General features: G+C 39.2%; 2 protein-coding genes across 4 annotated transcripts in view; both read right to left on the bottom strand.

The window, feature by feature from the left end:
- The window catches only part of SLC13A1 (solute carrier family 13 member 1), a 57,078-nt gene extending 45,303 nt beyond the window's left edge, over positions 1 to 11,775 (bottom strand). For all 3 annotated transcript variants that reach the window (XM_035326869.1, XM_035326886.1, XM_035326876.1), the window contains exon 1: positions 9,614 to 11,775. The gene's annotated coding sequence lies outside the window, so the exon portion shown is untranslated. The remainder of the gene's footprint in view (positions 1 to 9,613) is intronic.
- Positions 11,776 to 13,735: 1,960 nt separating this feature from the next.
- ATP6AP1 (ATPase H+ transporting accessory protein 1) overlaps positions 13,736 to 25,789 on the bottom strand; it is a 59,504-nt gene continuing 47,450 nt past the window's right edge. Inside the window, exons 7-10 of the mRNA XM_035326895.1 lie at positions 25,057 to 25,298; positions 24,361 to 24,414; positions 19,185 to 19,422; positions 13,736 to 14,582 (exon numbers count right to left, since the gene is read on the bottom strand). Of these exons, the coding sequence (XP_035182786.1) occupies positions 14,373 to 14,582; positions 19,185 to 19,422; positions 24,361 to 24,414; positions 25,057 to 25,298 (744 nt within the window). The 3' untranslated portion in view covers positions 13,736 to 14,372. The remainder of the gene's footprint in view (positions 14,583 to 19,184; positions 19,423 to 24,360; positions 24,415 to 25,056; positions 25,299 to 25,789) is intronic.

The raw sequence follows: 25,789 nt of genomic DNA, 5'->3' as shown, positions 1-25,789 counted from the left end.
CAGTGCTCAGGATGAGATCAGCTGGACACTGCTGCTCAGCCTCAGAGGCAAAAGGAACTGTACTGGGAATGGCCGCAGCCCCCGTAAAAGCCATTAACCCTGTTAATACCTTCCTCACCCTTCTCCTCTCTTTAGAGTTCAGATAACAAAGCCAGCTCTGAAAGCAGTGGCACAAAGAGAGCTGGCAGCATCGCCCGGGCTGTCCCATCACTGCCACATCTCAGTCACCCAAGTGTCACCTGAGCTGTACCACCTCTGCTACATCTTGGCCACCTCAGCAGCCTGCTTCAGGACCTGGCTGCCTGCTCTGAGGCCAGGGTCTGCTCTGGCTCTGCAGGACCTGGGGCACAGGGAAGCCTGCAGCCAGGACAGGACACATCAGCCTGGGACATGGGTCATACGGAGCCTGACCATGCAGGCAGAAGCATAGGCCAGTTCCCTAGAGCGGGCTCCTCATGCCTATGCATACATGGAGGTAACATGCTTCGGCTCCATTTCTGCAGCCTAACTCCAAAAAGGCTGATATTTTACCCAAAATAAAATCCCAAATTTGAAGTGCACCCCCAACCCACAAACTTTGGAGAAGGCCAGCTGCAGAGTTGGTCATGGGCGGACCTGATCATTGCAAAACAACATTCTTCTTACACCTGTGCTCTCTGTTACCGATACTGAGAGCACTGCAACAATAAATGTAACGATTGGTAATTAATGTCCTCACCTGATGTGAATTAACATTGGCTAATCCCTGCAGCTGAGCCAACTTCTTACTGGTAGTGAGCAGCATGTTGCAAACACTGGCTATTGCAAACACAGGCACCATGGTGAGCTATAGCTGAATACCACTGAATACATACAATGTGTTCTTAGGTGAATTTCAAAAATCTGCATACAGGATTCCCTACTTTCCTACTAATTTATATTCTTTATAGCTAATTTTGCAATACCTTTTTTATTTAGTTATTTATATTTTTTTTTGCCAAGTCTGCTTTTCACAGTGAATGTCTGTTGCTTGCTGTAGCATGGTTTGACAGACACTTCTTACAGTAAACAGTAAGCAAACAGGCTGTCCATACATTGTGGTAAATCTGTATTTTATAGCAGGTATGTGCTGTACTTTTAATTTAAGCATGTATAAAGTTCATAGGTGCAACACAGTAATTCAAATGGTAATTTTTAATACCCAAACTTTCTCATAAGCTCTACTATTGCGAAGATTACTAGAATTTGAATGCCTATAAACATTTGAACCTTTGTAAAACATTTCTAGGTTTCATGAGGAATCAAGCCCTCTGGGTCTTTTGTCTCTAATATAGATAAAAAATATTCTATTAATCTTCATTCATTCCTCAGATAATGAAAAATAAAAAGTAGCATCACACTCCTGAGGTTCTGATATTTATCAGTTTGAAGGGTTATTCCTACTCAAAGGCTGTCTGAAAGAGGACAGATTTCTCCTACAGGAATAGTAAGAGATTAAATGGGTCTCACTTCTTCCACTTGCATATTTTAGAAATCATCAGAATAAAAAGATTGTTTATAGAGATTCTCCTCATTTTTTGTTCAGCTCATACACAATTAAAATGTCAGAACTGTTTCTCTCCTCTCAGCAAATTGTAAGGAACCGATGTGCTTTAGATATCTGAGGATCTGGCACTGTTACAGTTAATTACTGGAATATTATTATTTTTAAAATCATCTTTATCCTGCTAAATTATTATATCACAGTCAGGCCTACAAGACTCAAGCTGAAACTGTGGACCTATTGCACCAAGGGTATAATGTCTATTTTCCCTCTTACTTGGAAACTTGCCTTTATCTTGAAAATAAAGTGAAAAAATGCAATAACACAACCAAAACAACATTAAAAGTTTCTTTTTCCTGACTTCAGTGAAACAAAACTTACATTACCGCTACATTAAGTGAGGGGAAAATGAGGACAGCTGTCAAGAGTCTAAGTACAATTTAATCTACAGTTTAATCTGAAGTAAAAATGTCTCCTTCACCAATTTATTTTAAAATAATGCTGTTTCACTGGCACAAAATAAATAATTGTTCAGATACTTTACCTGAAAAAGTGGATGTTCAGCTTTCCAAAGAAGCATAAAGTACCTTGCAGCTGCACAGCATCATTTATTAGTTTCTCAAGACACATCTCAGTGATTGTCTTTTACTGAAGCAGAAATCATGGCACATGGAGAGGAAGGTGTGAATTTTTCTCCAACTCAGCCTGTCATTCGGAATGCTTCCACGTTAGGGACCAGTCTCCAACAAAGTTAATTTCCAGTCTGAATCTGAAAGTTTAGGTTCAATTGTCGTAATGTTCAGCTGCATTGTCAATTGCTTGTATTAACCTGGTGTTTGAGAACCTTTAGCTTAGCTCTTCATCTAAATTCCAACTGCAGGTATTACAAAATTGTGTCCAAAAATTGAGACTGACTGTTTCGCACTGAGTGACATATTGTAGATTACTGGTAGACTAAATGTCAGTCAGAAAAAAAATGGATTTCTCCAGTTCCAACCTCTAGGTAATTTTGCCTCCCTACTCCAAGCCTTCCTGATGTGCCCACAACCTTCTTAGAATTATATGTAGGAGCTTAGTATTTTAAGACCTAAAGAGAACTAAGGGGGAATTATCTTATTTCAAGTGTCTGCTTCATATCAAGTAAACATGAAAAACAATATGAGATAGTAATGAAAAGGAATGAACATAAAACCACACTGATATATGAACATGTGCCAGTGACACCTACCTCCATGGTGGACCAAACATTGCATTTGCAGTACAGATTTCTGCAGTTCTCCAGTAACGGGGATGAGATCACAGTTCCTAAAATAATCTCATTATGTGTCCTGCTGTATAAACTGAAGTTATTCAAGACAGAGTATAAAATTATACAGAAAGCTTCGAGGGGCAGCAAGTTCTCTTCTTTACCTCTGAAGCTGCCTTAGAAAAGGGTTGTAGAGCAAGTACCGCACAATGCAAGGACTGGGTAGGAGAAAGCAAGGAATGATAAATCTTAGTGCTGAAATGTCTGACTGTCAAACCCTCTCCACTGGTCTGCAGCCGCTGAATGAGAGAAGAACTGAAAATGATTTGGCTAACAGGGCTGACAAGCACTTCATCTTTGCCAGCAGGTTCAAAACTCAGAAGTCACACTGCAATCTGACAGTCCCTACGTTGTTTGCTAAAAAATGACTGAATCTCACTGACTTTCTTGTTCTCCTCAGGGTGAAGGCTATACTGGCAGAGATATGACAGAAATACTCTTCAAGAATAATTGGTTTATCGAAGTGGCACACTTCTAGCAATAGACTTAATGTTTTAAAAGTTCAAGCTTCACTTATGGAGCTACTTAACCAGTTACTTGCTTTGTAATTGACTCAAATGCTGTCATTTGCATTTGAAGTTAAAAACAAGCCCCATTGCATTTTGTGTGGTTTTGTTTGTTTGGGTTTTGTTTGTTTTCATGTCACATTGCATCAGCAATTTTTATTTACTAGAGATGCACAAGATGAGATTTGAAACAGCACATTTTTTTCTTTATCATTCATTTTCTCTATCATTTAATAATCATCCCTTTCCCTGAAGTATGTGAAAGCCTAAAAGAAAATAAGCCATTTGATACACGGGCACTATTGCCCTCTTTGGTGCTACATGCATGACTGAGCCAAAGGCAATGGAACAAGTTATACCCATAACACACACACACACAAAAAAAAAAAAAAAAAAAAAAAAAAAAAAGTAAAATCATCTCTCCCTGCCTGTGCTGAGGGGTCTAACATCCCCATGACCAGATCTAACTCAGACTGGGAACATAAGGGGTTTGCCTTTAAACACAGAAGGTTTGCAATCCTGTCATTCAGCCATGTGTTTTGCAACCTCTTACTCAGTCTACTCTGCAATGGACTACACCAGATTTTGAAGATAAAGCCAAATCTGAAGCCTACAGAAGGAGATGGAAAAATTCCTGTTCTTCCCAATGCCTTTGAAGCCCTGTTTCTAACCAATGCTGCCCCTTAAATACAGATATTGCAAGGCATCTGCTGGAAGCTGTGTATTATCCCTGGACAGTGTAACCAACGTGCTGAGCCAGTGGAAAGGGCCACCATGCTGGGCTGGCACATCCCCTGTCCTCACAGATACAAGGAATGCCTGAAAACTGGAGGAAATCAATTCCAGTTTGCCCTTAATTGCTCGGCAGTACAGCAATTACTTCACTGATTACATTAGCAGTTAACTAACAGAGGTAACATTCAAAAGTTAGGGAAAACTCCATAGTATTACTACGTTTAATTTTCCCTTTTCCATTTCCAAGCTGTTACATGATCTGGTGAAGTCCTGCTTTGTTCTCTCAGAGTCTGTTGCCATGGAAGTGACTAAAATATCACAAGTTAAGCTTTACAGCCTCTATTTCCTAAACAAATAAGTGCCTTTTCCTTCAGCAAAGGACGACAAATAGCACTTGTGCTGCTCTCTGATAGGCACTGCACTTGCCAAATGATTTTAAGTACTGTGCTGAGCTCCAAGCAATTGGGTCACCTAACAGGAAGGACCAGCTAGAACGTGCAGCCTTGTCTGTGAGCAAGAGAGGAATATTCCGGAGTTGCAGTCTTCACGCTGTTTCCAAATCAGACCTGGTTCACCCTTTACTTCTGCCGTGTACTGGCAAACAGATGCATTGCAAATATGAAAAGGGGAAACAAGATGAGCTTGAACACAGGTGAAGCTTGAAGTCAGACATGCAGGTGGGCAAGATAACCTCATGAGCAAAAAAGATGAAACAGCAAAAGGCTTGAAGTTCAGCTGCCAACCCAGTTCTGCCTATGAGGGAGCAGGACGATGCCTTCATTTTTCATAGAATCATAGAATCATTAAAGTTGGAAAAGCCCTCCAAGACCACCTGGTCCAGCCATCCCCCTATCACCAATGTCACCCACTAAACCACGTCCCTAAGCACCACGTTCCAACCTTTCCTTGAATACCTCCAGGGACAGTGACTCCACCACCTTCCTTGGCAACCTGTTCCAATGCCTGACCACTCTTTCTGAGAAAAAAAATGTCTCCTAATTTCCAACCTGAACCTCCCCTGGCACAACTTGAGGCCATTCCCTCTAATCCTATCACTAGTTACCTGTGAGAAGAAGCCGACCCCCAGCTCCTCACACCTTCCTTTCAGGTAATTGTAGAGAGCAATGAGGTCTCCCCTGAGCCTCTTCCAGACTAAACAATCCCTGGACTTGTGCTCCAGGCCCTTCACTAGTTATTTTGCCCTTCTCTGGACATGCTCCAGGGCCTCAATGTCCTTCTTGTAGTGAGGGGCCCAAAATCAAACACAGCACTCAAGGTGCAGCCTTACCAGAGCAGAGTACAGGGGACAATCACCTCCCTGGTCCTGCTGGCTACACTACTCCTGATACAAGCCAGGATGCTGTTGGCCTTCTTGGCCACCTGGGCACACTGATGGCTCATGTTCAGGTGTGCATCAACCAACATCCCCAGATCCTTTTCCTCTGCACAGCTTTCCAGCCATTCTGTCCTAGGCCTGTAGTGTTGCGTGAGGTTGTTGTGGCCAAAGTGCAGAGGGCACTTTGACACTTCTCTCTGATGCTTCTCAGAGAGGAGAGCTGACATTACTTGATGTGTTTTTCATAAACACTCAGGTTCAGGAGATCACAGATACTCCTGCTGTGCCTGCTGCCTGTAAGGATAGTGGAAGGAGAGAAGGAAACCTTGCTTTCCTGCTTCTTACCCCAAGACAACCTGAGGCAAGCCAGCACATTGTTTGCAAGGGGGTGGACCCAAATGGCACAGCACAATGTTTGTTTTCTCTGCCTAACGCGTTCAGACCAAGCTAACAGGAGGACTGGAAGCAGTCTAAAACTGCAGGTTCTCCCTTGGAGACTGTTTTCAACGAGCTTATATAGCTGTACTCACTTTTTCTGTATAAGCAGATCCTTTCTCAGAATAAAAGCCTCACTCTGAAAAGCTGTTTGCATGTTTGTTTGCTTTTTTCACAACACATACATTCCTAATGAACAAAGTTTATGGTGACAGAAGTATTCCTGGCATTTTAAAGCAGCTGCTATGGTTTCCCATTTATTTATTTATGTATTATTCCCCACAGGAAGGAAGCTGGGAAAGAGACAGGAATTTCATCTTTTTCTTTACAGGTTTCTTCTAAAACTTTTGCAGCATTTAATAGATTTATACAAAAAACATTCATTCCTGTATCCTGTGCAGGTCTCCCAATTTCTTTTTAGAGCTCCTGCATACAAGAAGGATTTTTTTCCTACATTCCTCTGTTTTCTAAGTCAGCTTGAAATTATATAGTTGTGAACAACTTTTCATCAAAAGGAGGCTTAAGGCTTGGCCTTTGACTATTGTTACTTTCAGCTTTTTGACTAAATTGTTTTTGAGCAGATGTAAGTTCTGGGTTGCTTGTGTTTTTGATGAGCTTACAATAATTGAAATTTAAAAATATTGGGCAGTGACACATGATCTCCAGTCCCAACAACCTTGCCTAGGATTGAACAAGCTAAGCGAGGCCAGACTCAGTGAGCTCACCATACCAGGTGAGCGGCACTGAAGCAGCAGCGTCTCTAGGAGTTGGTGGCAATACCACACTGCAGAGCAGGGAGACATAAATCTGAAGTCTTCATATTAGCCCTTCAGGAGCAAGAGGAAAACTGCTAATCGTAGTGGCTTGGCCAGACTCTATGGCTGATACAGCCAGCGTCATCCCAAATACCAGCTGTGTTCTCCACTTAATAGGCAATTTCACACAATGCTGTAGTTCAGCAGTAAATAGAGGTTATGTTTTGCCAAAAGCTGCAGTCTTTCCTTACAGATGAAGCAATTTCCACCAGTACATTTTGATTTGGAGACCTTTTCTGTATGAGAAGTATGTATTAGTATTGGGTATGAAATGACTACCACCATAGCACCACCAGTAAAGCAAGGTCACTATGTTCCTTAACAGCGTTAAAAGTATCTAATAAGTGATTGTTTAACATTGGACTTGGTGTTTAAAGGGAAAAGATCATCCTTCCAAATACACTAAAGGAATAATAATTAATGACGATAATGAAATGATTGTACTTAGAACACTAAAAACAGATATCATTTCCTCTGCTGTAAGTGCCCGTCAGTCTTCTTTGCATAAAAAGGGTACAAAACATTGGAGCACAGATTGTATTGCAGTTGAAGGCCTGTGCTGACACTTTTAGATAGGAGGCCCAATATATTAAAGTATCAAAGAGGAACACTTGAGCTACAGTTCTGATTGCTGTGTAATTTGCATGTAGAGCAACAGTCTCACCATAAACAGCTTTTAGAATGAGTCACTGCACAGCAGGTGAATCCAGTCCTGGGTTTGCAGCAGACACACGCACTGCTGATTAGACAAGATGCAGATTTTATTTAATGAGTAACATGCAATCTTACTGAATCTTTGAAGAGAAACCTTTGGCTATTCTAGAGGAAGACAATGACCCCACCGAAGGGTCCTTCACCTTTCTGATAAGGAAAGGTGGTAAAAGTAACTAGAAGGTAGTCATTCATTATGCAAAATCCTTTATCTCATTTAATTCTTAGATGCCAGTTTTACCACAGAAAGTGTTTCAAATAATACAACTGAGAAAACTATCTGTTAATCTTTAACTCATTCATTTGTCATCAAAAGCGTGCTTGAACCAACAATCTATGACCACTAATCCCTTTCTGCCCCCTTGAACTTCAAAGAGTGCTATAAAAGCAATTATAGTAGAAATGGGTTCAAATTATGTCAGAACATGAACAAACTCTCTTTTCCCTCACTCATTCAATAAATAATTCTTGTGCTATTTAAGGCAAACCAAAACAAAACTTGCACTAATTTCTCTCCACTTGGGTACCTAAGCATCATTACTAGGCCACACGAGTTGGTAGTAGTAAACCATGAAGGTCTGTCTTTTGGCTGCAAAACCAACTGAACCAGTACATCCCCAAAAATGTCTGTGAAAAACAAAATCAATGAAATATGATGCAACCGTTCCACTCTGGCCGCTTAAGTACACACCCACAAAAGCTGTACAAGCAAAAGCCAGCCATCTGTTTTGTAACTGTAACACAAGCTAGCTCTAAAAAAGACAGACCAAGCCTCAGTCTTTTCCATTCAAAATTCACATGTCTGTTTCAAACACTCTGGGGTCCGCTTCTGCTGCTTCACGCACATGGTAAGACAAATGGGTATAGCCTGTGCAGGGCTCCCTCCTCCCACTCCGTTTCAGCCACCTCAGCTTCTGGAGAGCCGCCAAAGCCAGGGTTCCTGCCTCAGCTTGCAGACAGTCCCAGCAGCGGCTCTGGGAGCGAACGCAGAAGATCTGGGGAGCTTTCTGAGATGTCCCAGCACCACACGAGTGCGCACACCCTCACCTGTAGCGGCAGGGCCCTTTGTTGCCACCCTTGCTTGTCCAGTGGGGTGTAGGACTCTGGGAGATGCTCAGTCTATTGCAAAAAACAGGATGGCCCATATTGCCCCTTCACTTCTGCATTTCCTCTCTTTTTTTTTAAAGATAAGGGTTGAGACCATCTGAGGCCTGGGACACCTCTGTTCAACTGCAACCTGAAGATACAGAGTGGGAGAAGAAGGCCACACCTGGATCATGGTGCCCTCTAGGTACTGTCTGTGGTCAGCCTTTAGGGTCTGTGTGTCAGGACATGAAACAGAGTGCTCTTGAGATTGCTCTCATACGTTGTTAGCTGAACTGCATTCAGGCATGCGCAGACATAAATCAGCACCCAAAATGGAGCTGGTCTTGCCTCTCAGGCTGTCAGCAGTATGGTCTTGAACCCTGCCATGTCACCTGTCTGTCTGCATGCTTCGGTTTCTTCTTCTGACAGCTATGAAAAAAATCCTTCATCAATATCACTGTAATGTGTTAAGACATCAATGTTTGCAGCTATGTGCTTTGCTCCCCTGCCAGACTTTTATTACTCAGAAACGGAAATGACAGACATAGATGAGCACCTGCATCTCAGCTACTCTAGTGCAAAATCTGATATATTACCTCCTTGGTGAAAAACGAGAGCACAGCAGTGTGAACTGAATGAACAGCTGAGCCACAGGTACACATGAACAGAAGGCAGGGTAGACTGAGAAAGTAATGTCTTAAATCATGCCAGTATGCTTCAGTGAAATATATTTTTAAAATAGGTCACTCTACTATCCATATGTATCCATATTTATCCAGGATAAATAACATACATAAAATTAAAATTCTAACTTTACATCAGAAAGTCCTGAACTTTCCCATCCTCCAAAAGTACTTTTATGAAAACATTTGTGTTGTTAATGGTCCAAACATTATTATTGTGCAGTTTTCATTAACTAAAGAAAGTTGCACATGATACCATGGTCACCGTACCCCATCCTATGTGACTTCTACACAACTTGTTAAAGGAGTATTACACCAGACTGGAAATGGATTTCACAGTCTCCTACTGGGCACGCACATTGACATTTGAACAACAGAAAAGATACAATCATTCAGTAAATCATTTTCTATCATGGTAGTAATAAATGATATGTAAAAGTCAAAAATTAAGTTCAGTTATAATAATTCAAAAACATACCAGGTCCAGGGATATAGATAAATCCAGCCAATCTAGAGCAAGTAATCTGTGTTCAAACAGAAGGCATACTAAAAGTTGTGGTGAAGAACAGGAAACCTCTTCACTTGTGGTACATTAGTAGCAGATGATCTGCTTTTGGATTTCAGTCACTGTAGGAAGGTCTCCTTTCCACCCACAGAGGTAGGAAGAGTAAGATGCTGACCCACATTGTGGAAGTGAGACTAGTTACTTAGGGAACCACCCCTTGGCAAGATCTTGTTTCTTTCTTTGCTTTTTTTTTTCCTTCCTTGTAATTCAATATATATTTTTTTAAGCTTCTAGAAATCAGAGTTCTGAAGAAACAGCTCTTTTCTGCTTGATTTTGCATTGATAAGTTTTGATAGAGAATATACTAATCTGAGAGAATAACCTTCATTAGCAAACAGAAGACGATGGGGTTCCTTTATTGAACGATTATTAGGCACCACAGGATTGTTGTGTATGAGCAGACCAAAGGTGTTTTATATTTGTTTCTTACCATCCCACCTCTTTCAATTGGCAACAAATTAAATTAATTTTCCCCACATCTTTTTTTTTTTTTTTTTTTTTTTTTGCTTGTGGCAGTGACTGGTTAAGTGGTCTCGGTATCCTTATCTTGACCCATGAGCTTTTTCTTTTCCATCTTGTTTTCTCCTCTGTTCTGTAGAGCAAGAGCAGTGAGGGAGCAGCTGGGTTGGCATCTAACATTTGGCCAAAGTCAACCCACCACAGGATGCACCGGAAAAAACAGCCTGCAGGAAAAGGACTCCCTTCCCCCATTGCGTAAGTGTGCATCATTCGCTCCTCTTGTTCAACGTAAGGAGAAGATTATGTAAGAAATGTAAGGAGAAGATTATCCACTTGCCCCCACAATCATCACCACCTGCTGAGGCTACTGCTAGCTTTTTGCCAGCAGTGACCAATACCCAATATTCAGGCTTCCTCTTGTATCTCTGATTATCCTAGGAGTTAGCTTTCTCATGGTCATTCCTTTTTTTCACTACCTCTAGGTTCCCCTGCTTGACCATAGCCTATGTTGAAACAGTTATGGAGCCCTCTAATGCCTGGACACTGCCTAATTCAGCTGATATAGATTTGCATATTAATTATTTACCAGGCACCCAGAAGGAAAGGAAGAACCAATTACTTCATTGAGTCTTCCCTTGACAGATGGAATGACTTATCTTCCATTACTGTCTACATAAAAATACTAATTTTGGACTCTTATGTTTCATTATAAGTCATTTATGGGTTTCCACATAGTTTATGTCATTTTAAGGTCATTTTGTAAGCAGAGAAACCAGTATATCAGGACACAAAATGAACCTGTACCAATAGCAGGAGAAGGTGTCAGAAGACTCAGATTGTAGCTCCATCTCTGTTTTTCCCTCCAAGTGATCACTGCTGAGTTTTGAGATGAAATTCCTTAAGTAACTTATGGCTTCAGGACTTTTGGGCTTGGTTTTTCTCTGGTTTTAACCTTCTTGAATTTTCTAAGGTTATATTGATTTTCAAATTGTGCTGTAGGGTTGTTTTTAGAGTTGTTTTGTTGAGAAAAAAATATCAGAAACTATCAATAAAGTTTCATTTATTTATATATTAGAAAGGATTTTTTTTTTTTAGCTGTGCTCTTTCCCATCATCCCCTCTATCCTTATTATTTTGTACTTTTTAGAAAAATGAGCTGGCACTCATGGAAGTCAGTGGAAATACTTCTGATAACTTCAGTGAGCTCTAGGGGAAGTCCTAAAGGCTCACACTTTCCAGGCAGAGCTAATGTTCTTGCTGGAAGTGTTCCCTAAGCAGGCATGTTTTAACAAGTGCACCTATGATTAAGCTGGATTGTGAAAACAGAAGTATACAGAACTGGGAGCCCCTGACACGTTTCTAACATTATTAACAAGGTAAACAGATGCAGGCAGGTGCAAAATCCTGTTAGGATTTCTTGGGGTCCAGCCCTGCTGAAATCAGTAGTCTTGTGTTTGTCTCTAGCTGCAGGGCAGCGCCATGTACAGCTGCAGGGGTTCAAAGTGGCATGGGGGCTCTGGTGGTGCACACAGCCGCCTGGCGTGGTGTGCTGGGCATCCTCCTCCAAGGGCTGGCAGTGGGATGCTGCAGGGGTGGCCTCTGTGAGAACCGTACAGAGCAGCTTGGTGGGCATCTGCCAGCTGGCCAAAGTCAATCCACCACGTGGAGACAGAGAGCAGCTCATCCTCTGCTAAGAGGGACCCTCATTGTCCCCTCTAGGCCACCTGGCCTCCAGGACGGTGAGAGCTGCTGATAACCCGTCCTTTCCTGTGCGTTCCCTGCTCAGACCTCATGATAGTAACCCCACACATCCAGGGCTACAACACATGGCTTGCCCCAGCTCACTGCAGAAAGAGACCATGTGCCTCCACAGGCTCTATCTGCCAAGTTGTTCCTGGTATCATTGTCACAAGAGAAGCTAGAAGGTAAAAGCTCCTCCCCCCAAAAAACACCTTCACCTTTACCCTGGAAAGTGTAATATCAAACACAGCAGACAGGCCCTTTCTCTGAGGACTTCAGCTTTACCTAAGCTAATCCAACAAACACATCTTCTAACATCTCTTAGAATCACCATAAAATTATAGAATGATTTGGGTTGGAAGGGACCTTAAAGATCATCTAATTCCAACCCCCCTGACATGGGCAGGGACACCTCCCACTAGATCAGGTTGGCCAAGGACCCATCCAACCTGGCCTTGAACACCTCCAGGGATGGGGCATCCACAGCTTCTCTGGGCAATCTGTCCTAGTACCTCACCACCCTCTGAGTGAATAATTTCTTCCTAATGTCTAATCTCAATCTTCCCTCTTTTAGTTTAAGATCATTCCCCCTTGTCCTATCATTATCTATCTAAGAGTCCCTCTCCATACTTTTTTTTTTAAGACTCCTTTAAGTATTGAAAGGTTGCACTGAGGTCTCTCTGCAGCCTTATTTTTTCCAGGCTGAACGTCCCCATTTCTTACTTGATCTCTTCTGAAAGAGGCCTACATTTTCACTATGGCACAGCCTATGTGAGACTCTTTCCTCCTCCCCTGCTCCAAGTCCAACCTAGGCAAGCAAGGGAGGGTACATGTATCCTCAGTGCCACACCACAGTCAGACAGCTCTACGACAGTCCATGGGCTCAAAGGGAGGCTGGACAAAGTCACAGAATATAAATATACCTAGAATTATTAAATACAGACAGCAGCTCTTGCTGAGGAAGTCCCTGAGCTTAAATGATTGAGACCAGGAGGACACGAGGAGGAAGTACTAATACTCACCATACTCATACCACTGCTGGAGACAGGATCCTGAGCTAAGTGGCTTTCTAAAGCTGTTCCTCAGTTCTCATATATTGTCACTGTTGAACAAAATATATTCCAAATTTTGTTGTATCTATATAAAAATCATACAGAAGATGTCTTCTACAAACCAAGCCCCTTGTAATGTCCTTCATCTCTTGCAGCTGCCAGTTACATGACTATTACGTACATTTTCAATAAGGGCTCATTTGTGTGATCTGCTTTAAAGAGGGAACTAATAAAGTATGTCCAGTTGTCTCTCCTGGCAACTAATTTTTGTGGAGAACAAGTGCCTTTCTAACACTGCATTTTTGTATAGATCAAATGCCAGCATTCTTCAAGGTTTTGAAAAACATCTGGGAAAAATACTGTACCAGTGGAGTCACTCTTGTAGTTACATGCCAACATCCTTTCTGTTTTCCAGGTCAGTGTTGAATGACACAGAGGGAATAGCTTCATATAGTATTTAATTTACCTCTTTGACTTCATACCAAAAACGTGGCATCCAGGAACAATGGGTAGAAACTATTATTGGTTTAGTTAAATAATTGATTCTAACCTTCTTTCCTCCTCATCATTATCCTATGACATGGATTAATAAAAAAGTTAGAATTTTTCTCGTGACTAATGTAACCTTGTCAAAATGGTATCTTTTTGTTCTTTTAACTACTAACAGAACATGTGCAATCTTAACAAAACATTACAAACAAAAGAATAAAAATATATTTTACCTTTCTTTCATCATTTGACCACTTAGTTTCTTATAACGTTTAGCAATTCACTCCACAGTCAGATTTCCCAGTGAGAGGCTGTAGTATCTTTATTATTTGCAAAATAATTTATCAAACTGAGTGTTTTCAGACTTCTGAAATCAGTGAGATGACCATAAACATGCTTGGACTTAAACAGTACCTTAGCACAGTGCTTCTAGTGACTTTATCGCTTTTTTTTTTCTCCTTTTCTGTACAGACTTCCAAATATACCCCCCCAAAAAAGCATGCTAAGAAAATTACTTTATCTGTTAAGATATTGTCTGCACTGCACATTTAGTCATACTTAGTATGATAATAAGTTTAATTTCTTATTGAATAAGTTATTTCTAAATCCTTCCAATTTTTCTCTGTTGTGATAATCTTTCTTTGCCAAAAATATATAATCTGAAGGCAGTTTGTACTGGTCTTTCTAATAGCCAGAGAGAGTAATAACCTTGACAACCTCACCTCAGACCTTAACACAGTTATTAAAAAATCACGGTAATAACAAGAAGAATTATTATTATTGCCAAACATAAGGGTACTTTTAATATGGAGTTTAATTATCCCATTCTGCTATGATATCTTTTTAGGTTACACATACTGTAAAGTAGAAGGGTTATAAAAATCATAAATATCAACCCAGGAGAATCTGAAGTAGCACTAAATCAATCAATGGCTATTCTGTCTGTGGAACTGACAGAGCTGGACCTTTGGGATCATCAAATCTGCTGTTTGCTGTGAGCTGCATGATCATGTGGACTCCATAGGCCAGGATCCACAGTAAAATTGCAGATGTCACCAAGCCCATCCAGATTCCAGGAGAGAAGAAACCCGTACAGTCACTGGCATAAGAAAACTGGTTGTTTTCCACGTTGAATCCTTGAAGCTGAGAATGAAAAAGGTAAATAAGTGCAATTAAATATAGAGCATAGACCCAACTTTCAGGATGTATATGGGCATTACAAAAAACACACTCACAGCCCATTTAAAAAGAGTGAGAACTAAATCCTTTGCTAACAATTTTTCAGGTCCCCTTTCCACCCAGAAAATTTAAGATGTGGAAGTTTCATATTTGGCAAGAAGGAGGTTGTGTTCCCACTTCAGAAATGTGTGCTACTTTTAGAAGTAGATTTCCAAACAAGATGTGTGATCAGTATAGCTTGATGACCACTTCAGAATCGGGACACTCAAAGTACTCAAAGGCATGTGAACTAAAGCTCCCCAAATAAAAGGAGATGTGTTGAAATACCCCGCTGTTTTTAGGTAATAGCTTCTTGACAAGCAGAACTTTTGAAGCCTACTTTAAAATGCATCTAACGATAGATGAATTTTTAAGCTGAGTTTTGGTAAAAATTCAGGAAGAAAACAATTGGGAAGGTTTTTTTCCCCACCTTCTTAGACATCAGAGATGCAAAAGAGGAGAGGCAGCTTCCTTCATTGAGGTGTGGATTCTATGTTGTGTATTCACATATGAAACCTATGTTCTTCTTGTGGTTAGGGAATCTTGCGGTATTTCATCTCTGATGGGATTCTCAAAGTCTGCTACTGGTTGAGCTCATGCTGTATAATTTTCCTCAGAAAAATCAAGCAATTCGAGGATCTATTCTCTGCCTAGCCATCAACTTTGCAAAAATAATCAACAAACTGAATGCCTTTGAGACTGATACCATTCTATTTTATTTTTTTTTTGCTAAAACCAGGCAAAGGATTAGGAAACTATGAAGAAAGGGAAGACAATCCTCCCTCTACACACCTGGGCATAATGACGTAAGCACTGATTCCTTTGAAAGTAAGGGAAACTAACAGGTGGAAGAAAATGAAGGAAAAGAAGATTGTGGATTACTCTATGCTTTCAGATAAACTAATGTGAAAGCTTTGTGGTAATAACTGAATTTGCACTTCCTAGGTAAGGTGTTGCTGCACATACTAAAGAAATTAGTCTGTGGCTTGCATACAATGCTGCATCAGTAAGCTGTCTGGGCTTGAGGTCAGTTGTGGCTCAGGCAGCTATAGTTAAGGTGTACATTATATGTGGTAAAAGCAACAACTATATCTTACAGAATGCTGATTAATGAAGCTATTATCATATGCAGAAGTAAGGCCCATTTAGGCACGGTGGAGGCGAAGATAATTTTAGTACTAAAAGATTTTCTGGGCCTCTCGAAGAATCTTTCCAAGTCAGATCATGGTAGCTAACTTGCAAATCTTGAATGCTTTCACTACAGGCAGTCCGAGTTCTGATTAAAGCAGGATTACTGAAAGTAAGCTGTTGGGCTGAATAACTGCACAGTTTTTGAGAATACAGGTGATTACCGAAGCCTTTTCTTGTTAAGCCACTGCTTTGTCATGAAATATAGTCTGAAAGACATATTTACAATAAAAACTGAAAACAGGTAATGATTTATGTAATTTAAGATGAGTAAGGACTAAAATCCTGAAAAACAATGCACTCTTGTTACCACTCTTATGGGAAATCTCTGAAGCACTTAATAGCTGTATTTGCTTTAGCAAAGCTTTATCACTTCTGATTTAGAAACAGAAATACTGAATTGTATTATGTTGAACTTATTGGTGATTCTTTTGTTTGTTTGTTTGTTTTTGAAGAAGGATTATGGTTTATTGAACCTCTGAGGGTGAAAGCTTTAACTGTATATTCTTAAAATGCGATGCCTACTTTTAGGAAGGAAGTGAAGTATATGCAGGATTCTTTTATTGTTTTTCTGAAGCTTAATCATTTCTGTGGGGGTGTTACATCCCAGCTGGGAGGTAAAAATGTGACTACTACTTACGAAAAAGTTAAAAATACTTTAATGTGCTTCTCTAATTCTTGTGAACGCAAAATACAGGGTATAGGATACAAGCCTGTGTCCTGCAGAAGTTTTAATTTCAATGTCAGCATCATTTGTCTTGGCTGTACTAGTCTACATTTATTGTTCATTTTTTAAATGTTTTTGTTTGAATTGTTTTCTCGTCATTTGACCTTTGACAAAGCCTTCAGTAAATCTGTTGTTTTCATTGCTCTTAAGAGTACAATGAATATCTAATTTTTGAAGGTAGAAATACTGTAGCCACAAAGAATCCTAAAATTATTAGCTTTAAAGTTTTGGTAGTTTTTGTTAAAAGCAAAGTGGCTTCTAAATCAGTATGACACATACTAAAGAAAAACTGTGCTTGATGGCAGCCTCCTCTTTAATTTCATAGAAAACTCTTGAGATACTCAAAAGGATCATAGTAGAATAATCATTCCTGTGACAAAAAAAAATAATGCATTGGTACCCTTTACATCTATCAGTGGTGACATTGTGTAATGGCTTTGTCTAGATAGCATCCTACAGAGCTTCTTACATGGTAGTGACCAAGCTAGCTCCAGAACTAAAGAAAAAGGCTGCTCATTTCAACATGCTATGCAAGGCTTCACTGTGTGGGTGCCATCACCTCCTAATACAGTGATACTCTTTTGATGACCCAAGGTCGTAAACTGCAATGGTATGAGCTAGATTGGCACTGGATCCTGGTCTCTGATTCAGTGCATAACACTGACATGAAAATTATGTTTCCCCATGTCAGCAACCCGATCTTGTGCTGGCTGCAATCACTAAGCACATCCCATGTGCTTTTTTTCATCTTGCAGCATAGCCTGGGAATTACCTAACCTCATTCCTGGTCAAAGACCGATACTGAGATTGTTCAGTCTTCATTACATTAAGTGGAAGACAGTTGGAAAGGTATGATCTAGTTCAGAGGGAATTTACTTAGAGAGTGGCCCGAAACAGAGACTTTCTGGTTTTACTGAGTCTCGTGCAATGGAAATGATCTGAACAAGCCTTTGCAAGCTGTTTTTCATACTTAGGACTTGATCAGAGAAAAAGGCCTTACCCCAAAGGAAAGTTCTGTTGTCTGAACAGTGGAAGGAGCTAATGTTCCAAATCAGTAAGGAAGGTGGGCAGCCTACTACTTCTACTTTTAATCAAGACACTAGTGGAAGGATGGCTGCTAAAGACAGACCAAGACTTCTCCCTAGGCTTTGAGATAGCAGCAGTATCAAGGTACATAGAAATTCTAGGGAAAGGTAGGTTGTTGTAAGTGGACCTTTTGTATTTTCTTAGCCCATGTATTTTCATAGCTTAGCTTCAAAGATTTGACTAAGCAAAGTCCAGCTGCACAGACTCAGGTATTTTCAAGCCTTTCCATAAACAATACCACAGAAGGAAACTTCACAATATCAGTATGTACTGTTATATTGCTTCTGAAAAACTGTGGGACTTAGAACCTGTGGAATTCTGCAAAGGGGAAGATAAAAACTAATGATTTGGAAGGAAGGCTGCCAGAGATACTTAGGTCTAGCATTTTTATGTGACTGAATAATGAAAGAAAAAATATATTAAATTTGCTGTTATTTCAATTCTTCATTTTTGCATTCCATCTTTTAGAATCTGAACCTGCAATGGAAGTAGCTATGGGTAGTAGGGAGAAATCAAATCTCACCACCAATTCTGTTCCTTCACGATTGCCAATGTTTAAGCTGAAAAATCAAATATGGATTCAGATCATTGAGACTGTGTGCTACCAAAATCATAAATATGACTATATTAGCATTTGTATCCAGTTATCATGAGATGAGTGCATCTCTAACAAATAAGAGTCCACTTTGGAATTATTCCTATCATTTTCATGCTCTCTTTAATCAAACAGATCCCTTAATGTAATATTGTTTCAAAATATAAATGTTGATATAAATGTTGTTGATATGCTTGTCCTAAGAGAAGATCTGTGCCCAAAATAATTGACACAATCATCTACACCTCACATATGTAGACTGCACTACTGCACTAAATATACAGAAAATCTGTATCTCATAAAAAAAAAAGAAAAAAAGATTAAAAAAAAAAAAAAAGAAGAAGAAGAAAAAGAAGCAATCTGCTTTCCTTCTGGGCCTTGCAGGGCCTAATATTGCTTCTGATTGAAGCTCATGGCAAACCTTCCATTAAATCTAATTGTACTGGTCTTTGTTTCTGTCTGTAGGAGTTCAGACAGTCTATGTCATTGAAAGCTGTAACCTCACTAAGCTGTACTTTCCTAGGTAAATAAAGTGCAAAGAAATCAAATAAAAACAAAGTAAGCAGCATAAAACCACCCACTTAAGAGGCCCATGTTTCCAATAGCAGTCCAATTCATTAAACAAGCATGGAGATTTAGTCATTCTTTGCCTGATTAAGCACATTTGGTTTTATTGGCTTTTCTTCTCTGCAGACAACTTCAGAATTTTTTTGTTTTTCACAGCTGTGCTTCCATGTTCTTATTGTTCAGCAACTGCCATCTCTTATACCCCTTTATTAAATAGCTCACCTATGGGGAACAGCTTTTATTTTACTTTTTTTTTCCTCAAGCTGAATTGAAAGTAAGGGCATTATGAATGTGTGTCGTTCAGCACCTACAATAGCAAGTAATAGTTCTTGGAATTATCTCTGAAATGGCAATGTGTACTCACTTGGAACCTGGAAATGAAAACATCCCAGTTTCTTGCTTCATTGTTGGATGGAATCAGCCTTGCAGGATAGAGACTGCTTGTTCCCACCAGCTGACAATGAAATGAATACTCTGCAGGAGCAGAGATGACAGAAACATTAAACCTAGCAATTCTTTCTTCATCTTGTACAATCTCAACTGAATCCAAAGTGGACCAATTTCTAGCTGAGCCTCCATAGAACTTGTTGGTCATTATAAACCTAGAAAGACAACAGAGAAAAAAAAAAGAGTCCAAATGATAGAAAGAAAAAATTAACCTTCACTTGATAAAGCACTGGGTGCAAATAAAGATCCATAATCAGTAGCTGCATACATCACAGTTGGTATCTTGGCCTCCCATGTCATTAGGATTGTTCGTAGGTGAAGAGCCTTTGTGAACATTTCTATTCCTTCTTGAAGTTTCATCTCACAAGCTGTGGCAGGCAAGGAGCAAGCAAATGTGATTTCATTCTTCAAGGGCCTCTACCAATGCAGTATTTCATCAGTTACCAACAGTTTATAATCAGTGGAGCTGAACTTGAGAGACTGTCAACAGGCCTGCAGTGGCTCTCAATAAGCAATTTATGGGATTTTTTTTTTTTTTTAAAGATTGCTTTTATGATAGGTAGAGGCCTGATAACCATTTTGATTTATCATTGCAATTCTTCTTTGGCTCAGATGCCTAAATAACAATCTGCCTTTGCAAATGTCTGAATTTACAGTTGAAGACAGAGTTTTCCTTCACTAGATGAGGGGCAGGGGTTGTTAGCTCTGGTTTCCTAATTTGTAGCAGGTTAGCCACAAATTAATATTTTCTTATTTTGCAACAGTCAGTTTACAGTAATTTATAATTATGGGATTTATATGTAAGTTACTACCACTGCAGTATGAACATTTCCCAAATGTTTTGAGTTAGAAATAATTGAAAACATCCAGAAGTACATCTTCATTTATACATATCAGGATTATGTCATCTTTACTATTTTTACCCAGTTGCTTCTAGGTAATCATGTTATCTCTTAAGGAAATGATAAACTTTTATCTTTATTGTATGTTGCTTAATACTTTAGCCCTATTTGGTTTATGTACTCGTTGATCTATTGTTTGCTGAAGATTTTTTCTGCTTACTGATAACCACAAAGCATTTAGAAGAAGAATCTTTTTAGGAATAAATGACGCTTGCTACAAAATGAAACATTCTAATATGTCTATGGGTATTATGTCTAATATGTCAATGGATATTGCTATTTGTGGACGTTAAAATTTTGGGTAATGTTTGGATTCAGTTATGATAGGTTTGAAAAACAAGTAGTCATCTATAAATGCAGCACAATACAGAGTTTTATATGTTCCATATGATATTGTGAAGAAAATATTCTTAAACAATTGCTTGTTTAAATCAGTTACTTTCAGTAGCACATCATCCATACAACATAGCATGTAAACTAAACATAAACAATGTACCTTAGAAGTAAAGACCAAAATTACTACATTAACTGAACTTTTTTTCCTTTAAAAAATAGTATGTGGCCTTTGATTCATATAACTTCACAATCCTGAAGAGTTTCAAAATCCTCAGAAGAAATCCTAGAACTCAAAGTATCATTCAGGTGAGAAAAAAATGTTTTGTCTCATGGCATTCCTTTATGTCTTAAACATCTCTTTCCACACTACATTCATCTGCAAACATCAGTGAAAAAAAGAAAATATTCTTTGATTTGCATCTAGTATACATTCATACATATTTATGGAATGATTTTCTATTGTTAAAATGATAATGTTACAAAATTAAAACCTATATTGTCATAGATAGCAATCACTAGAAGAAGGGAATCTTTTCCTGATATATAGCACAAACTGAACAGAATTTTCAGCTGTAGGCACTAGCTGAACTTTTTCAATGTAAAGAGAAGGACAGTTATAAATACACAGAGAGGTACTTAAATGTTTGTGCCAATCACAGATGTTAGGTGTGTTCTGTACCTTTGCTAAGAAGATAAGAAGACATGGAAATTCCCTGGAAAACTACCATATGAACAAACAAGTTTTATAAGGCTACGTATATAAGTACAGTCTAAAGTGGCATCTGCAAGAACACCGTCTCTTTGCATTGCAGAAAGACTAAAGCTTAAACTTTGTTACCTGCAAATTTATGAGAATTAAGATTTTAATTAGGGAACTAGTTGCACAAGGTTAGTTTACCAGTCCAGGCTTTTGTCCTTAGCATTTTTCCAAACTACTGATAGTAAATTGTCTCCAACAAGGACACCCTTAGCTGATAACTGATAAAACTGTAATGCATTAAATTACAAAAAAAGACATTCAAGTAACAAAAATCAATCCAATTTTTTTCATTTAAGTTAATAAATATTTTCTTAGGTGAATAGATTGTAAATAGAATGAACATGACACAGCAAATGAATGACATGGGGAGGAGAGATAACAAAGACTTTATTTGTAGAACTGAGAGTTCTTGCCTTTTACAGGAAATGATGTGCTCATATTGACTATTAGAGGCAATACAGGAAGCAAATTTACACATAGCCACACATACTTGTAAGTATTGTGGCACCAACTATTCTTGGTCATGTGCCAGACTCCCTTTGTGCCAGATAACCATATGAACTCTTAAATGCCACTGCCTGTTACCATTTCATGCGGCTATTCATTACAAGGAGATATGTTTCTGAAAAGGAAGTTTTCTGGAATTACTACTGTTCCAAAGATTGTAAAAGAAGCACAACTGTTAGGTAAAAGACTTTACAACACAGTTCTTGGATCTATTCCATTCTATGTATGCTACACAACAAGTCAAGTACTTAGAAGCTTAAGTGGGGAAAAGAGTAAGGACGTCCTGTGCGCTGTGCACTTCTGTGTACAGTGTGCACTTCTATCCAGTTTGGCACCATTCCCCAGAGAAGATGACAAACAGATACATGAACAGCTGGAGGTCATCAGCTGCTGAGAAAGCTGAGATGCTTTTTTCCTTCCACCAAAAGCTACTGCCCACTTCTCCTACCCCTGCTGCAGCATTAGTTCACTTTTCTAAAACTTGCACAGCCAGAAACCCTCTGGTATGGCTCCTCAACAGCTCACTCTTCTATGGCAAGTGCAGGAGGTTGAGCATTGCTCTTGCTGGAGGGCGGGAGAGGGAGAGGCAGCTGTCTGCATAAGCCACGGCAGCTATTGCAGTTGCTTGTAGGAGATGGATATGCCTCGCTCCTTGGCATAATGTGGTAGACTCGTGGTGTTTAAGGGCAAGTTGTGTATCTAGCTCATGCTGCTGAGCTTAGAGTTTATTTTACTGAGGAACAAATTGAGCTATTTGAACGTGTTCCTGTCTGGTGTCACTTTATTTCTTCAGGGAATGTTCCCCTACACCTAAGTAGATGGCCTTTGCAGGGAAAAAAAATGCAGTCATGGCTCTATCCTGTGTTCCTTCCCACCTCTTTGCCCTCCTTGTGTCCTTTTCACAGAGGCAGAATGTGCTCTTACTAAGAAGTCATCTTGAACAAAAAATGTAATTGAAGTTCACCAGAAGGTGAGCAACTCTGTGGGTTTTAGAAGTTCTTGAGAACAGACACAGTGGGATAAGCAAAGTAAATAATGTGCTCCAGAATCAATGGATTGCTCTGGTTGAGTATGTATTACATACTCCATGCAATATCGTATTACGGTAGCAAATAGAGACTTAAAATGGCCTGATTGTCTCTTAAAGCAAGAGATAAGCCCAAATAACTCAAATGACAAAGCGTGTCTTTAGCAGAAAGTTTTCTTTACAAAGTCTTCTGAGGTGTTGTGGGTTGATGCTAGCCAGCAGCCAAGCACCCACGTACCCACTTGCTCACTCCCTGCTCCCAACGGGACAGGGGAGAGAATAGGAAGAACAAAAGCAAGGAAACTTGTGGTTCGAGCTGAAGACAGTTTAATAAGTAAAGGAATGAGGAAAAAAGGTGATGCAAAAGCAATCACTTCCTCCCACAAGTAGACCAGCAAATATTTGAGTAATGGCCACCGCAAAGCCAAAAACCCGACAGCCCTTTCTTCCTCTACCTCAGTTTTTATTGCTAAGCACTTTTCACACATAAAAAAAAAAATATCAGTTTAAGCATTTTTGTGTCTACACACATGAAGCTCTAGATGCTTTTTGTAGGGTCAGGATAGTGGTAAGGCATTAAATAGCAAAGCATATTCATTGTTTTGCCACCTATCATGGCCTCTGATCGTAACTACAAGTGTCTCTGTTCACTCTAAACACAACTCCAAACATATAACTGGCTCTCTTCAAGACAGGTCCTTGTTATATGCAAATTCAGTTCAATGCAAGCTACCTGGTCCAAATCCTTTCCTTGTAACTAAGCAATTAACTGAGGTACCGAAATGAAAAGAGCAGTCCATGTTATCTTTGCCAGAGCTTAAGAAAGCATCTGCTACTGCTGTGAGGACTGCCATACAGTTACTGGTCCACAAACCTGTTCTTTCCTCGGCAGCAGGAACAGCAGTTAATTTTTTATCCTCATCTCTAAAGTACACTAGCGAGAGCAACAGCAACACGTTTTCCCTTTGAATGTTCATCCCAGGTCTTCCTTTTCCATATTTTCTCTTTCCTGTTCTTACGGTAGAAGAAGCCTGGTCTTATCACCATCCACAAAGCAGAAAAATTATCAGTTTATGCAACCCTCATTAGCCACATGCTAACTCCAACAGCGTACACTTGTAATCCTCATCAACACTAAACACAACCCTGGCGTTGCAAGTAGACTTCAGCAACTAGAATTATTTACAAATTACAGTTCAATTTCCCTGAGACAAGGAAACAAGATAGAATATAGGAAATAGGAAAGGAAATAGGAAATCAGACAAGTTCTGATCCTATTAGCAAAACAAGATGCTTCATAGGACACAGTCTTCCAGTATGGTTGTTTGCCTGCACTACTTTTTCAGAACTTTACCTGAGCATGCTAAGGTATTCTCTGTATAAAGACTATTATTCTTTATAGAAAGACTATAATTGTTCTACTCTATGATAACTCCTCCACAACGAAACAAAATATTGATTTTAAAAACATTTTCATTTAACTCCTCTTTTTTCTTTGTCCTAGTTTACAAATGGGCTTTATACAACACAAAGATTTATTTAAGAATAAATCATAAGTTACCTTATCTCTAGGCTGTTGATCCCATTCACAGGCTTTGTGTATTTTAATGACAGTCTGAGAGTAAGAAAAAGATTTTTAATGTTAGAGTAGTCAGCTTTAATTAGATCATTGTGACATTTCAATCAGAGGGAATATTTTGAATCAATAGGCAATTACAGAAGTCATGTAGCAAAGGTTCACAGTACAAAAAGTACACTGAAAAATATGACAAAATATTTCCATAGTCTTTTTCTTTTTTCTTTTTTTTTTTATACCCAAGAACAGGTGTTTCAAAATAAAAGAAAACAGAGATCATGTTTCATTAATGTACTTCCAACTGAAGTACCACCTACTAACTGGCAATATTCCACTTCAAGGGAATTTTACAATGAAACGATGATCACATTAATGCCAGTGGAGATCTCTGTGATTGTAAGATCAGGCACAGAGAAACCTGTTTGGACCAAACATAAACAGACAAGAATCTAAGCAATGTACAAGGAAAAGAAAAAAAAATAATAGTAAAAATAGAGGCTGCATCTGAACAATCTTTGTGACCTTGACTCAGTCTTCATCCAAGAATATTAAATGAAATATTTTTTATTTTGGGTGCTTTGGAAGAAGAAAGATTTCTCCATTATTAACTTCTCATAGTTTCATTTGATTGGCTTTCAGAACCACATATATGTGAAACGTGAAATTTCTTGTTCTACTCACGTTGTGTTGATGTCTGAGCACTTAGAGGAAGAAATGTCCACATTCGGGATTACAAATGTTGCATTTGTCAAATCTATAAAAACTGAATTGTTGGCTTTCAGGCTGAAATTACCAGCATAAAAAAGGATGCAAGTATTATTTCCAATGGTCACATTCACAGGAGGATATGATAAACTGTCTTCTTCCTCAGTGGCCATTAACTGTCGTCCTAAATTCCACATTGTTTCAGTTCTTCTAGAAATCTGGAACAACAGCACATTAACAATTCATCACCTTTGGAAGAGATGATGTCAACTGACCTTTACTATTCTGTCCCACGAGCCCCCATCCTTCTTAAATCTGTAATTGACCTCAATATTTATAATTGTCTGTCTTTTTAATTAGCAGTATGGAGGTTAATTGGGTGATATTAACCTTGGTTCCCATGGTCAGGTGTCCACGGATGAAAACAAGCACCATTGACATCAGGTAAATTAATATAAAATTGTGTTAATGCTGCCTTGAGATAGCTGTATGCATTGCTGTTAACAGGTAAAAGAAATATATGTATAGATTACAGAAGAATAAACAGAAATAAATTCACCTCTTTCCTGTGATAAAATCACAAGAAAACTTCAACTTGCCAGCTCAGTGGCCACACTCCTTAGTAACGATAACAGTTTTCACACTGTCGATTTTAACAAGCATGAAAGAAGGCTACTTAAAAATAGCTGTGTTATATTTGGGCTCTTCT

The sequence above is a fragment of the Oxyura jamaicensis genome, chromosome 1 (genome assembly GCF_011077185.1).
Source record: "Oxyura jamaicensis isolate SHBP4307 breed ruddy duck chromosome 1, BPBGC_Ojam_1.0, whole genome shotgun sequence".
In the NCBI taxonomy this organism is placed as follows: domain Eukaryota; kingdom Metazoa; phylum Chordata; class Aves; order Anseriformes; family Anatidae; genus Oxyura; species Oxyura jamaicensis.
Note: the sequence above shows the minus strand (reverse complement) of the source record. Positions and strands in the feature narration are given on the sequence as shown.